Source organism: Xyrauchen texanus, chromosome 21 (genome assembly GCF_025860055.1).
Source record: "Xyrauchen texanus isolate HMW12.3.18 chromosome 21, RBS_HiC_50CHRs, whole genome shotgun sequence".
Classification (NCBI taxonomy): Eukaryota; Metazoa; Chordata; class Actinopteri; order Cypriniformes; family Catostomidae; genus Xyrauchen; species Xyrauchen texanus.
The window spans coordinates 15,495,571-15,511,705 of record NC_068296.1 but is presented as its reverse complement, the minus strand read 5'-3'; the positions used below and the strand labels follow the sequence as shown (position 1 = coordinate 15,511,705).

The following is a 16,135-nucleotide window of genomic DNA, read 5'->3' as shown; positions in this document are numbered from 1 at the left end:
CCTAGCTTGCCCCATAGTGTCATGCATTTCTATTTGTGGAGTTTGTGGTGTAGTATTCAATAACATTTAATTTTCCAGTTCTGCTTCAGCAGAATGGATGACTAAGTTATCATCATATCACTGCTTATATCACGGATTATCCAGAGACCTATTGTTATGTCCTGTTATGTTTTGTCATGGTATGTCTTGTCCCTGTTCTTTCTCTTTACTCTGTCGCCCTCTGCTGCCCTCTTTCGTTACCTCTCCTTTCCCTCTTCTCTCCTTCTCCAGCTGTTCCCTATCTTCCCTGAATACTCCGCTAATTCTCTTCCCACCTGTTCCCGTTTTCCTCTGATTGTCTTCTCTACTTCTTTCTCTGTTTTTGCTGCTTCCTTTGTCGAATTCTCACTTGAGTTTCTCTCTCCTAGGAATACATGCTCTGTCCGGTTTGTCGCTGTCCAGTCCTGTCCTGTAGGCATCCGCCTCACATAACTACCTGTTCACTCCTAACACCCGTTGTTTGTATTCTGTCCAGCTCGCCTGGCGCTGCGAGAGAAGCGGACTACCACTATTGCTTCCTCGACCCTTGTCAACCCTGGGGGAGACCTACAGCCAGTTGCCGCTCACTGCTACCCTCGGCTGCTACATTGTTTCAGCCTCTCAGCGTATTAAGAAGTTTTCTGTTTTTTGCATACGCCCACTCTGCGGGTTGTTTATGTTCACTTTTATTCTCTCAAGGAGAGATTTATGTTTTTCATTATTGGCAACTTGAACCTACATTAAAAGACTCCTTTTGTTAATTCGCTTTTGGGTCCTCACTTACCCACACAACACCTATAACTAACAATGCACTATTTAATTTAATGTATCTTGAATGTGTATGTTTGTGACTGTTTGCTTAGATTACATTATGTCTAATTCAATCTACTTTAAAATACATATCTAAATTGTGTGTGTGTGACACCATATAGGCCTTAAATAGTGTACATATTATTGATCACATAAGTCATTAAGGTGATGTGTCTTTCGATATTAAGACACTTTATCAAATCTGTGCCTAATTTACTAAGACAACTTTAAGTACAACCCCAATTCCCAAAAAGTTGGGACAGTATAAAAAATGCAAATAAAAACAAAAAGGAGTGATTTGTAAATTACATTCAGCCTTTGCTATGTTGAAAACACTACAACTATACATTATATAATGTTTTATCTTGTGAATTTCATATATTGTTTTTTTAAATGCACAGTAATTTCAAATCAATTGATTGCAACACGCCCAAAAAAGTTGAGACAGGGTCAATTTAAGGCTAATAACAATTTGACAAGTTGAAATAACAAGGCAGTGTGAAACAGGAGATGTTAAACAGGTGTGGCAATTGTGTCATATACTGTATACTGTATAAGGAGCCTCCAAAAACAGCCTACTCCTTCAAGAGCAAGGATGGTTCAAGAATTGTCAATTTGCCAAGAGATACTTAACAAGTAATCCAGTACTTTGAGAATAATGTTCCCCAAAGACAAATTGGAAGGATTTTGGGCATTTCACCCTCTACAGTGCACAATGAGAAAAGCTTTAATTACTTAGTTAAAAGATTCAAGAAATCTGGCCAAATCTCAGTGCGTAAAAGGCAAGACGAAAACCCACTTCTGAATGCGTGTGATCTCTGATCCCTCAGCCATCACTGACTTAAAAAGTGCCAGTCATCTGTAGTAAATATCATGAACTTGGGCTTGGGATAACTTTAGTAAATGTTTGTTAGTCAAAACCACTTTCAACTGGATCCACAGATGCAAGTTAAGACTTTACCATGTAAAGCAGAAGCCCTACACCAACACTGTCCAGAAGTGCTGCCAACTTCTCTGGGCTCAGACTCATCTTAGATGGAAAGTAGAACAATGTAACTGTGTTCATATAATGTGTAGTTCTAGTGCTTTCAAAATAGCAAAGGGTGAATATAATTTACAAATGACAAATTTTTGTTTTTATTAACAATTTTCATACTATCCCAACTTTTTCAGAAATGGGGTTGTAGAAAAAATATAAAAAAAGGTATGCACATCCACAACCCAAGTTGAGTACAGGTGCAGGACAAAAACAGACAACTTTAAGTAGAAACATTATTCATTTCAGTCTCATTGTGACCTTTCATCGGCAGTTAATTTTGTATTTTGTTGTCAGATTTGGTGTAAATCAGCCTTAAGTCAGGCGTATATTGATTTAACCTGAAAGTATATACTATGTGGTACTATCAAAACATTCATCTGATAGTTTGAGCATCCCGATCAACCCACCAGCATTATTGACACTACCATTGCGAGATGAGTGTTCAGGAAACCTGTTTGAAACCATCTTTGCAAATTTGTTTGGTGATGCTAGTGGCACAGGTATGACAAACTTCACCTTGAAATGGAGAATCATATATGTTATTGATCATATACATGATGAAACCTTTCATTCCAGACTTTGTGTTTTGTGACTATACATCTTACACATATCCTGATCTACTTCAGCTCCAAGAAGGATGAAGAAATCAGTTTGTTTAAAGGGCTCTGTGCCCTACACTTAAAGGGTAGAAGGGTAGACTGTCCCCGTTTCCTCCGTGCATGTGATTTTTGGGACAGGACATGCCTGCAAACAACAAAAAGACTCTGAAATATACCATATAGAAAGGAGATGGAAGGAGAAACCGTAATGAGGAAGGCAAGAAGACAAATAGTGAGGTCTGAATGTTGACATAAGTGCTGTTACAGAATAAAAAATTACACAGACTCTTGGACACAGTGAAATATAAAGGAGAGAAAGATGGAAGACAAATGCAAGAGAAAAGGAGGCTGGAGAGAGAGGAGAAGAGAGCAGGATAAGGCTACATCATGAGTCAGTGGAGAGAACAGCTGAGAATGCCCTGTGACAGGTGGAAAGTGTTTGGAAGTGGGGAGTGTATTTACACTCTCTGCCATGGATGGACCTGTCTGTGCATGTGTGTGTTTGTGTATCTCAGTATGCTATCATCCAACATATTTACATGTCTCACTATGAATAGGTATTTATCAGACTTAACCCCATTGGTACAAGTCATTGTCACCTTTGTCACCTGGCTCTATTTATCCTCTCACTTTATTTTCCTTGTCTCTTTCCTATGACCCACTTTGACTGCAGGAAGACCAAGTTGTGCTCCAGTGCAGTGCGACTCTTCTGAAGGAGCAGATCAAACTATGCCTTTCCTGTGAAGGTTTCGGGAACCGTCTGTGCTTTCTTGAGACAACGTCAAATGCCCAGGTATGGCCATCAAACATGTGTCAGGGTGTCATTATTTAGAGGAGGCATGCTTCTGCCAAATTAATAGCAAAGTTATTAAAATTACAGCAAAGATCATCAAAGATTATTTGTCATTGAAGTTCTGATTAATATTGTAATAATAGTTACTACACTGTAGTCTTATTCATGAAGCCCCTCCATTTTAGTTAAATAGGGTGCTAAATGCCCTCTTCGTATTTAAGTTGAATCATTGTCATGTCATGCTTGCCTGATTCACAAAACCCAGAGCTATTTTTCTGGTGCTTTAAAAGTTGCGCAATAGGCGGTAAACGGATTTATATAATAATAACAATTAGAAGAAGAAGAAGAAGAAGAAGAAGAATTTTATTTAAGAGAGTTTCTATTGATCATGGATGCAGTTTTTCTTCAGAAGATGATCATACACATTCTAGTTCTCAGAAACAGCCTTCAAGATGTGGAATTATGAGTAATTTTTCCACCATCTTTCTGAGCACCGTGAGCAACAGTTCAAGTAGCATTTCCTCTTTGGCATGGTTCGGCTAGGCATGATTACAAACCGTTCTCCGCCTGGATTGCTCAGCACGGTTAGCTAACTGTGCTGAACAGTGCTCAACTGTGCTGTGGAAATGTCTTTAGTAAGTGGCAACATACGATCTTCAGTTTTCCAATGCCAAGATTACTCAGTTGTTTCTAGGTAGCTGGCCAATTTAGCTAATATTTGGTAAAGTTAATAAAAGTAGTTAATGTTAAGTGTATTTTAATGATTTTATGATGATGGCTTTACTACTATATTACATTATTTTTCTACACCCCTTTTTATCAAGGAGAAAGATAAACTTACTGGATATAATACATCAATATATTACTCATAAAATATTTTTTCATTAAACGCCATCGCCAACTGGCATATCTGTTACATATATTGTAATAGCAGCCCCACATTGGAAAATGAAACCACAACCATGCCAACTGGCCCTGATTGACACGGAATGGCATGGTTTTGCAACTAGAACCATTCGGGCCAATGGTGGAAAAGAAGCTATGGTATGCAAATTGCGTTTAACACAAATTATCTGAGGGCATTTGCAACGATACTTAATATCTGTAGTAAATCTGATAATAAAAACGTCATGGTTACTGTTGTAACCTCCTTTCCCCGATTGAAGGAACAAGACGTGGTGTCGATTGTAGTGACACAAGGGGTCTCTTCTGAGAGCCTCGCGTACCTCTGAACTTGAACTTGAGAAAGGCCCCACCATGGACATACGGGTATAAAGGGAGCGGGCGAGCGAATGCCAGACAGGTTTTCACTGAGGAGCCTAGAATACGGTTATGGCATTACAGTGGTAGGGATAGTGACGTGGCAAGGGGAACACAACGTCTCGTTCCTTCCATCGGGGAACGGGGGTTACAACAGTAACCATGACTCACTCGACGTTGTGTCGATTGTTGTGACACAAGGGGTCCCACTTAAAAACGCCATGCACTACACCGTGTTACGTGGCTGCCGAGCCAGGTGCAAGCAGGCTGTTGCGTTTATGCCCCCAATAAAATGTGTCATATACTGCTCTTATGTTCGCTGTACCCGTACGGAATCATGCGACATGACTTGCATGTGAGCCAGCCGGCCAGCCGCACCTTTTCTTGCTCTATGTTTCTCGTTATAGAGTTAAAAAGCGGCTGGGGCTATCTTAACGCTATAGATGCATTGGGGAAGGCATCCTTTCCAGTTCCTATTCTTTCAGGGGGAAAAGGCTCTGCGGAGACGACGACCTGCCCAAACTGGGGAGGAGGTAACATGTGGTTAATACACACGGGGGTTGTCAAGCCACCTGTGGACATGGTGCGATGGTAGATCCTGCCTGACAAGGGGTGAGTTGCTACAGACACAGCGACCGGGGGGCAGTGAGGACTGCCCCAGGGAGAAGCGGGTCCTGCCAGTGGGGGGACCGTCCATCTGGCTTCCTGGGTGCACCGCCTCAGGCACGCTTAGGGGTTTTAGGGGCCCTAGAGGGGGTCCTGGAGACGGGGGGCATAAGCCACCTGCGGGGTGCTCGATGCTGGGGCTGAGAGCTGGGCCCAGGTTGAGGCGGAGCTGCCGTTGGCTTTTTAGCAGGGGGACGCCCACGGCGAGCAGACGGGGGGCCGCCTGCACTACAACGGCGCAGCGTGATGTGTGGCCTCCGTCTGTTTCTTCACCACCGAGAACTGCTGGGCGAAGTTGGCAATGGTGCCGCCTAAGAGACCGAATTGGGAGACGGGGGTGTTGAGGAAGCGGGCTTTGTCAACGTTGCGCATCTCGACAAAGTTCAGCCATAGATGCCGTTCCTGGAACACGAGGGTGGTCATCGCCCACCCGAGTGCTTGCGCTGTGACCTTTCGTAGCTCTGAGAGCGAGGTTGGTGGCAGAGCGCAGTTCCTGCAGCACGTCAGTATCGGGACTATCCAGGTGCAGATCTTTGAGTGCCTAGGCTTGGTGTACTTGCAGGAGAGCCATGGCATGCAAGGCGGAGGCGGCCTGTCCAGTGGCGATGTAGGCTTTTGCCATCAGTGCCGGCTGGCCGCGAAGCGAGCCGCACTCATCCCGAGCTTGTACGGAAGCAAGCAAGCGTGCCTGGGGGCGGGTGGTTCGTGGGGTTTTACCCGGTGAAACCGAGCCCGTCGTAATCCCCAAATCGCCTTCAATGCCAGCCGGGTCATCCACGAAGAAGGAAGAAGGAACGACGCAGGGTGCGGCTGAAGTGGCTTTCTCTTGTGAGAAAAGAAAGCCGCGACCGCAATGTTGCCTTGGCTATGTTCTCGAACATAAACCATTCATAAAACGCTGTCTGCGTGTGTTCACACGAGCCAGATTTATGACCGTCAGAAGTGGAGCTAAATCGACCGCATCCAGGAACTACACAGCGGCGGAAGGGCATCTTTAAAAAGAAGCATCCTGAAAAGGACATTCAACGCTTGCTTGTGTGTGTTGCTCTTTTACCAGAATCAAACTCTTTTAGAGGAAAATAAACTCTTTCAGAGAAGTCAACTCTTTTATAAGAGAAGCGCTGTCGAAGCGCCCAGGGGCAGAGTCTGCACGGTGTGCAGAGAGGAGAAAGCCGCTGGAATGCACCGTCAGATCCAACAGCAAGCTCTCTTGCAGAGGTGGGGGAAGCAGTCGTGTGTCACACAGCTCGCTGATCACAAAACCGTTCGGCTCCGAAGAAAAAATCTATCTGGCATTCGCTCGCCCGCTCGCTTTATACCTGTATGTCCGGGGCGGGGCATGCAAATTCTGTCTGCCAACTTGACATTGGCCTTTTCTCAAGTTCAAGTTCAGAGGTATGCAAGGCTCTCAGAAGAGACCCCTTGTGTCACTACAATCGACACTACGTCGAGTGAGTGACAGAAAGGGAACAGCATATTACAACACTATCAACACATTTGATGAATTTCTAGTGCCATGATTGATAGAAAATTTACACAAACATCTCTTTTAAATATAATTCAGTTAACCGCCTGGGTAGTAATAGCGTGATATTAATTGCGCCATGCAAATAATACAGAAAGCGCATTTGCACAAAAAGTTTTTTTTATAATTTATGTACTTTAAACGCAGTGCAATTTCTCTGCTGATTGTGTTTCTTAAACTGATTTCGGATTGATAATGAATGAGACGGATATACTATTCGCAAGAGTTGCGCAACTGTTTAGTGAATTTGCCCCTCTGTGTGTTCCTCTGCAGAATGTGCCGCCTGATCTGGCAACCTGTGCCTTTATACTGGAGCAGTCGCTCTCGGTACGAGCCCTGCAGGAGATGCTGGCAAACACCGTGGAGATGATGGGGGTGAGAGTTTGGATAGAAAATATGGAGGGAGAGCGAGGGGGGAGGAACAGAATTGTGGAGAGCTGGGTAGAATAACAGGAATTAAAGAATATATTGTAAATATTTGTGGTTTTAAAACTAAAAGCGGTTAGAAAAGAGAATGTGCAGAAGCAGGTTTTTTTTTTATAATGTTGAGCCCTTTGAGAACTTTCTAATGCTAGGCCGAATGCATACAGTATATTTTATATGTTTTATTAGAGCAACTTTTTGCAATTAAAGGAAATTAACAATTTTGTTCATACTAATGCCCTTCTCAATTCTCCTACTTTTTATTTACACCATCCACCATTTTTTTTTGTTTTTAAGTGTTTTAAGTTTTCATTGCCAGGGGTCATCAAAAAATCTGTTAAATTTGGAACATGCCTGTTTCTGGCTTTTAAGGAACCTAAACACAGATCAGTTTGTGTACTGTTTGTAAAACTTAACTTCCTGTAACTTTTGTCTCTCTCTTGACCTTTCATTCCCCTTCCTGCCAACTTTAGGCAGTCGATTTGGATAGATGGGTATGTCTCATGTCTCATACTGTATTGTAACTTAATTCTCTCAACTCAGCACCCTTCCTCTCTTCTGTACCTAAATCTCCTACTCAGTGTCCGGTGTGGATGACATAATACTGTAGCTTCTATTCACCCCTAAACTTTTACTTCTGTCTGACCCTGTTCCTCACCTTTTCTGGTTTGGTTGCAGTTGGAATACCATTTGGCTTCCAAATGGCATTTCAAATGAGAGCTAGTATGTGTGTATATACTATGTGTTATTGTTTAAGAAAGAGAGAGACCGAAAGAAAGTGTGTGTGTGAGAGAGAGAGAGCGAGAGAGAGAGAGAGAGAGAGAGAGCGAGAGAGCGTGCGCGCATTCCAGTGTAAGATGAGCTTAGTGGTTAAGGTTATGATCTTCACTGCACTGTAAGATCAGTATACAGCCCACAACACCAACACTCATCCCTGCCCAATAAGAAAGCCGATAAGCAAGACTCGAACTAGATGTAGGTAGCATGTAGATTTCTGCGGAATTGAAACAGTTATTCACAAAGTTTTCACACATATTATCTTTGCATGCTCATTTATTAAATATACATTAACTAATTTGATTATGCTTTTATCTATCAGTAAGTAGTCTAATGTACCTCAACTCTGTTTACCAATGTTAACATATTTGTATTTATTCCACATTACAGTATTCCACAGATTGCCCTCCAAAATCAAAAAAAAAAAAAAAGACAATATGAAATAATATTAACAACCGAGATGTTAAAATATAAACATATGTATAAATAACAATTATTCTTAGATAACATTCGTAAAGACTGCATAGCAATTTTAGGTAACTTTATAGAGACCACTATATAGTTTAACAAGCATTATGAGAACTGCAAGACCAACAAAGTTGCTTCAAGTTTCCTGCTATTTTCTATAATATTTTCAAACAGAAAATAGTTCAGATGTTCTTTCTGATTATTATACAAGAGACATTATCTATTAGGTAACAGCACACATTGCATCCTGAGGTGTAATGTATTTTTGCCATAAATAAATACCTAAATAAAAATTTAAATGAAAAAATATTTAAAAAAATATATAAAGAAAATATAACCTTTAAAATTGTTAAATTGTAAATTTATTGCAAACTTGTGACTGAAAAAATACAGATTTATGTGGACAAAGCTTTGTGATATTGAAATTCCTAAATATATCTGTTTTTTTATTGCCTAATCTTATAAAGTTTTACTGTTTTGCTAAAAAATTAAAAAGAAAATTTATTTATGAAATGTACATGCTTTGGAACATTTAACTTCATTGGTAGCCTGACACTGAACTTTTGATAGGAAGTTTGGATTGAATGCACTTAGGATACTCCCTTGCTCCCTATTTAGTGAATGACTGAACCTCCAGTGTGCTGTCTGTCTGCACTGGTCTCAGAACAGTTCAAAATGCACCTTATTTTCATCCTAACTCCATATAAAGCTCCTCTGAAAGCTTCTCGTTGATTATAAATGTGATAATGCACAGTAAATATAGGATTTAGAAGGAAAAAGGGGGTTACACTAATGTGTGCTAAAGTACACATTAGTGTACACTGTGTTTAACAGAGTGGTGTTTCGTAAAATTTAAAAAATGGCATATCGGATTAAACTAAAGACTCTAATCTTCATTTTCAATGTAATAACTTCATTAGGTTTCTTACCAGATGTAGTTTTTTGGTGTTTTTCACAAAGACAATGATGTTTTGTCCATGTGCGTCGAAAGTTTAACCCTTTATTGAAAGCACAGAGTCTCCTGAACTGAGATCAGTCGGTTTCTATTAATTTAAATAATGCATTGCGTGTAACGAAGCCAAAATACAATGTCCACGCATGTGTACAAGATTCGCACAAGATTCATTTAGAATAACTCTAATTACATGATTAACTTTAATCTCACCCTACTAAATGACTTACCCTAGGGTCAGCAGTGTTGTGAATCTTTTACATATAAAATACAGAGTGTGAGCCCTCTCCATGCCCCTCCATTCATTTACCTCTGCACTTCTTTTAATTGCATTCCATAACAAGCTTATCAGAGTCATCAGAACACCCTGCGTAGATCCCAAAATGTGAGGAAGTTAGCTGGTTGTTATTTGAACAGATACAGTACATGTCAGCCTCAGCTTGGGTGAGTCCTAACCTGGCCATCTAAGCTAGGGGCTTTTCCTTAGCCATAGCTTTATTATATGGAAGCCAAAAAACAATAGAGTGGAACACAGCCCAGTGGGCAGTCCTGTCGAGGACCGTGGGGGTTTCAGGGGGTAATCAATGGAAACTGGGGAATCTGACACCTTGGGGATTGAGAGGGCCCCTGAGCCAGTGCTAATGTGGACAGGCAAGTGAGGGAGCAACATGCTGACCCAACCACAGCTGTTGTGGTGTAATAAGCTGTTGTCACACTGGAGCTTTTGATGCAGACCCGAGTCTATTTGAGGTCAGAGTTTAGTTTGTTTAATTGGTGTGAAACCAGTTTTCAAATCCAGGTGCGCACTGGCAAAATACACCCGAGCCTGCTTGAAAGGGACTGAGATGTGGTTTATTTGAACTCTAAATTCAGTTTTCAATTGCTATGAAAGCAGTCCAGCCTTAACTCATGAAAGAGAAGTGCAGGTGACGAATAATTTGCATCTTTGCATACTCCCGGACCGCTCAAACCTATTATAGCATAGTGCATTTCACATAGCTGCTTGTGTCCAAATAAATTGTCCTCGGAAAACAATTTGCATTCTTTGCATCTCTTGCAATGGATCCATGGCAAAACAACACAACTACCATTTTGTATGTAACTTACTTTAATAACACAGTGATATTGGTGTCCTCTTCTCTTTTTACCTAGTTACAGTGGTAAACAGCCAAATAGAACAATGTGAAAAGAGATTTGAATGGCCACGAGGAGGGGAGTTAACTCGAACTTTGGTTCAGACCAAGCAATCGAACCAAGTGTGAAAACAGCCTTAAAGTGTGCTGTGGTGTGCTCTCTCTCTCTCTCTCACTCATGTAATCTTCTGTAAACTCATTCTGTTTATTTCATAGTCTATTAAACTATGATGATGATGGTAGTGGTGATTAAACTCACTAATAGTAACATTAATCGTGTTCTCTTGCTTTTAAACCTTACTGGATGTTGAGAAAAGGTAAGCCATCCGCAGGATGTGTTTGTTGTCCTCATGGCGGCCGAATGTGAATCCACCTGATTTGGTGTGAACCTTTGACTCCTCTGTTCATTGGTTGATTCTCTACTTATGTATGTTCTCCCCATGGTACTGTAACCCACTTCCTGTGAATGTGAACTGATGTGAAGAAATATTTGATGTGATGCCATTTCTTTCTCTCCCTTCATAACACTTTTTATTTTTAATTTTTTTTGTCATGTGAGGTGGAGCTCTTTCCTGTCACTGTTTTTACATATACAGTCAAAAAACCACTCTCAGCACTATTTTTGCATGTAAAGGGGTTTAAACTCTGTGTTCTCTGTATTTTGTACCTCCATCTCCAGTCATCTCAGGGAGGGGGTCACCGAACGCTGCTTTATGGTCATGCCATCCTCCTGAGACACTACCACTCTGGCATGGTGAGATACACACTAAATCTAAAACGAAATTAAACCAAATTATACAGACGTGCCTTTTTTATTACTTTAAACTAAGAGATTAAAATTCTCACCACAGGACCATTTAAAATGAATTGATAAAGGCAAGGTAAAGGCTAAATGGTGATTAAAGCATTTTTAAGGAAATAAGACATATACTTTCTCTTAAACATCAAAATTGTAACCTAAAATTTAGATTTTGGTTACAAAAAAAAGTTCCATGTTATGCATCAACTACCCAGACATGCACTGTGGAGGAATCACTTGTTAATGTGTTTGTCCTGGATTTCTAGTATCTGAGCTGCTTGACATCATCCCGGTCACTTACAGACAAACTGGCTTTTGATGTGGGCCTGCAGGAGGATTCAACAGGTACAAACTTGGTGATATTTCCTGAATTATAGAAATCAATTTCAGAATTACCTCTATCCAATACATATTTATTTTCTTCTGACTGCATTTACTTGCCATGAGATTTGCGAGCAATAACATATTGCAGTTTTACTGATGCTTTATGCATAAATTGTCTGCAGCACAGTGTCCAAGAGATTTATTTCTAAAACTAATAGGATGTACTAGGGGTAATTGTATTAACTTATAATTATATTTATATAAGTTATTGAAACGAAATTGTTAAATTTTTGCCTAACTTACATGTATAATATTATAAATTATTACACGTCTCTTTGGAATATTTGATTTTGATCAATTGCAGCATTCTGTGGTGACATTTTTTGCCTAATAACCACAAATATCTGTAAATGAAAAGCAACAACAGTAATTCCCTACATACTGTATCTGTGTTAGTTTCTTAGCTGTGGTATGCTAGTTTTTCCATAGCTGTAGTATCTCATATATCTCTGTCTTTCATATCACTCTCATCTCACTCTTTCATTTCATAGCTATTTTGTATTATATTTAAAAAAAAATGTGGCATTGTAATTAGTGTAATAATGAACCATTTTGCAATGGGGTCCTCCTGATCACATTATAAGGGTTTATGTTGCAATAATACAATACAATATGTGTCTCTGAATGCTCAGGGGAAGCATGCTGGTGGACCATCCATCCTGCTTCCAAGCAGAGGTCAGAAGGTGAAAAGGTCAGAGTAGGAGATGACCTGATCCTGGTTAGCGTATCATCAGAGAGATACCTGGTAATACTTTCAAGATCATCAATGATTTCTATAACATATGTATTCTCCTTGCAGTTATTTTGTCAGCACAAATCTCTGTGATATTTTTTTCAGCATCTATCCTATGCCAGTGGTGACCTGATGGTAGATGCCTCCTTCATGCAGACTTTATGGAACATGAATCCGGTCTGCTCTGGTTGTGAGCTGGCAGAGGGTAAGAATTCAAATCCAAAATAAAAATGTTTAAGACCACATGAAATGGCTTGAAGAGCACAGTTTTCTGTCCTGTGTTGACGTATTTCTTGTTGAAACAGGAAGTGGTTGGGGTGGGACATATCGTAGGCCCCCCTTTATAGAAATAAATACAAATAAGCCAATAGGCTTTCGTTTTGTCACAGACATAAACCATGATTTGCTATTTGATGGTAAGTTGCTGGGATGGAGGGCCATCATTATTCTAAAAAGCATTTGACTGGGCAAAAATCTTGGTAGTGCAGGATGAGTCATCATTATTTTGGTCCTTTTTCCTGGAAGAGAAAGCCATACATATTTTATGTGTATATCTATTAAAATTGAATTTTGTAATAATTTATGTGTATGCAAGCAGATAGATGTCAAAGTAAACACATGGACTAAAAGCCACACAACTCTACAAATTTTGGACTATATTTCAGGGTACGTAACTGGAGGTCAAGTCTTAAGACTGTTCCATGGTCACATGGATGAGTGTCTGGCCATCTCAACACCTGATCAGGGAGAGGAACAGAGAAAGTAATACAAAAAACATGAATCTTTCCTCTTATTATATGATACTTGAATGGGCAATACTGTATAAATGTAGGCTGTAATTTTTTAATGTGCTCGTGGTTGTGATGTGGATCGTCTATCTAGGATTGCACAGTATGAAGGAGGGGCGGTATGTAATCAGGCCCGTTCATTGTGGAGACTTGAGCCTCTGAGAATCGGGTGAGATAATCTCTCAACTCACCTTATTTCCCTTCATTAACTGTGACATCGTGATAGATGTGTGGTTTTTCTGTGCAGTTGGAGTGGTAGCCATATGAAGTGGGGCCAGGCCTTCCGCGTACGTCACATCACGACGGGTCGATACCTGTGTCTGGACGAGGAAAAGGGACTGATGGTTCTAGACCCAGAGAAAGCCAACACAAAGCTGTCTGCTTTCTGTTTCCGTGCATCAAAGGTGTTTTTGAGCTTCTTTAAAAACAAAATCAAAAAACATCACCCTTCACTTAAGTTAAGTTTATTTTCACTCCAAGGCAAATATCAAAGTCCCTTGAAGGCAAGTCAGTTCACTCAGCAGCCATCTTGTTAATGCCCCCAGTCAGCTATTTTTCAAGTTGGTCCAGAAACGGCTCTGAATCCCACTAGAGTAAACAAACAAGTGTTGCCTCTATCAAAAGGTGATTTTGTTCTTTACTGAATGGCAGGACTTCCATTTTTACAGCTGTGGTATTGAGCGTTATGATTTCGCCCAAATATTTTCATTGAGTGGTTAGGCTCCTTACCCTAATACTGTTTCTGCAAATACCTCATTTTTGTTTGTTGAGTGATAACAGAGATAGATGTAGGAGTTTAGACTTATCTATTAGAGTATTCAATGAATATGGCAACTGAGCAATATCATTTTAATGTAAGAAAACCTCTGACAATCAATTATTTTACCTCACCAACAGCCTATTTTTTATTTTGCCAAGTTTACTTGCCTGTTATGAAATTCTAATTGGATTACTGTCCCCTCTCTTTTTCTGTCTGCTTGTTGTGTTCCCTCTGACCCATGTTGTGTTTATTTCTGGAGAGCAGGAGAAGGTGGAGGGGGCTCAGAAGAAGCGAGATGTGGAAGGAATGGGTGTTCCTGAGATCAAGTATGGCGAGTCCATGTGCTTTGTTCAGCATCTCTCTACAGGGCTTTGGCTCACATACGCTGCTCTAGATGCCAAAGCAGCTCGTCTGGGAACCATGAAGAGAAGGGTATGAAACCAAGGGTCTCACTGACTAAGCTACATACTGCATGATGCCAACTGATCTGCTAATATAAACTACCAGCCAAAAGTTTGGACACACCTACTGTTTTTTAGTATTCTATTTTAGAATAATAGTACAGTCATCAAACCTATGAAATAACAGAAATGGAAATATAGAAATTTAGCTTTGACCTATAAAAATTAAACAAATCAAAACTCTTATATTTTTGCAGACAGATTACAGTTGGGCACACTCTTGGCAATCTCTCAATCAACTGCATGTGACATCCACCTGGGGTGCTTTTTAAACAGTTCCCATAGTTAGTTTTGTAAGGAACTGAATACAGCACAATTTATATTTGTTTATAAATCTTATAAAGTATTAAAAACACACTTGAATTATAAGTCAAGTGTGTCCAATCTTTTGACTAATAGTATACATAATATCATGTTTTTCAACATGTTGTCTTTATGATGATCTTGCATATAATTTTCTGTCTCTTTTCTTTGGTGGTTCAGGCCATATTACATCAAGAGGGTCATATGGATGATGCGCTAACAATGTCTCGCTCCCAGACAGAAGAATCTCAGGCTTCTCGTATGATCTTCAGCACCACTGGCCTTTTTACACAGTTCATAAAGTATGTCTGTATAACATTTATAATGAATGAATGTTGCATTTATATAGCCCTTTTCTGGCACTACACTCAAAGCGCTAAACATTGTGAACAGAGGACTCTCCTCAACCACTTATAAGACTCAACAATAATTTATACTGTATTATATTGAACTACAGAATATTAATACTATATTATAAAGGGGGAGTCACGTGATGCCATGCGAGGTTCGGACGTGTGAACGGCGAACTCTGTGCACTTTGCTAGTTTTAGTAATTTTTAATGACATAAACCATTGAGATTCGATACACTCTGTTCCATAACTGTTCCAGGAGGACAATATGTCAAAGAATTCAAAATCCTCGGGCTCTGGAGACATTAAAAGACACTTATGTGCTCAAGTTGACGTCCCTCAGCAGCAGGCTGCAAGCCCTGGAGTCGATTTGGTTGGAGAAATTAAGGAATCATGTTGAACATGTCGGCAATGCTGACGAAGGTTATTGCTGACTTGGAGGATCTTGCTGTAATACGTAGAAAAATCAGTTTTTAGCGAGGGAATTATCTGCTAATCCGCTAATAACCAAGGTGATTTTGGAGCGTGTCTGGGAGAAGTTGGAGGACTTGGAGAAACGTAGCTGGCAGAATAACATCTGTATTGTTGGAATTCCTGAGAGAGCAGAGGGTCAGGATATGGTGAAATTCCTGGATGGGCTCTTTCCAAGTTTGCTTTACATAACAGGCCATAAGCTGGAAATCGAGCAAGCTCACAGGGTTCCGGCTTGGCAATGGGAGACAAGCCCCTATCAATTCTGGCCAAATTTCTGAGATCATGCGATAAAGATCTCGTGTTATGCGAGGCGAGGAGTAAAGGAAGGCATTCTTGGAAGAACCACAACATTTTCTTTTTCCCCAGACTTTGCAAATGGCACTCTGTGAAGAGCGCGACAGAACAACAGTGATGTGGACAACAGCTCTGATCTTTCTGTGCTGTAATCTTGAATATTGTTCTCTGGTAACAAACATGCATCATTTCTGCCCTGTCCTATTTTTATATTTTGGTAAAAGTTCCCACAGACCCCACTGCTTTGGCTGTCTCTGGACCCCCTGTGCAGTTTTGTAGAGACTATTTTGACTGTTTAGAATTCATTTTTTCTTCTTTTCTTCCA

General features: G+C 40.3%; 1 protein-coding gene across 7 annotated transcripts in view; it reads left to right on the top strand.

The window, feature by feature from the left end:
- The window catches only part of LOC127661261 (ryanodine receptor 1-like), a 126,573-nt gene that overhangs the window by 19,746 nt on the left and 90,692 nt on the right, over nucleotides 1-16,135 (top strand). For all 7 annotated transcript variants that reach the window (XM_052151895.1, XM_052151893.1, XM_052151890.1 and 4 more), the window contains exons 2-12: nucleotides 3,140-3,259; nucleotides 6,984-7,085; nucleotides 11,143-11,217; nucleotides 11,529-11,607; nucleotides 12,279-12,391; nucleotides 12,485-12,584; nucleotides 13,045-13,141; nucleotides 13,262-13,336; nucleotides 13,415-13,571; nucleotides 14,192-14,359; nucleotides 14,872-14,993. In XM_052151895.1, coding sequence (XP_052007855.1) covers nucleotides 3,140-3,259; nucleotides 6,984-7,085; nucleotides 11,143-11,217; nucleotides 11,529-11,607; nucleotides 12,279-12,391; nucleotides 12,485-12,584; nucleotides 13,045-13,141; nucleotides 13,262-13,336; nucleotides 13,415-13,571; nucleotides 14,192-14,359; nucleotides 14,872-14,993 — 1,208 coding nt within the window. The remainder of the gene's footprint in view (nucleotides 1-3,139; nucleotides 3,260-6,983; nucleotides 7,086-11,142; nucleotides 11,218-11,528; nucleotides 11,608-12,278; nucleotides 12,392-12,484; nucleotides 12,585-13,044; nucleotides 13,142-13,261; nucleotides 13,337-13,414; nucleotides 13,572-14,191; nucleotides 14,360-14,871; nucleotides 14,994-16,135) is intronic.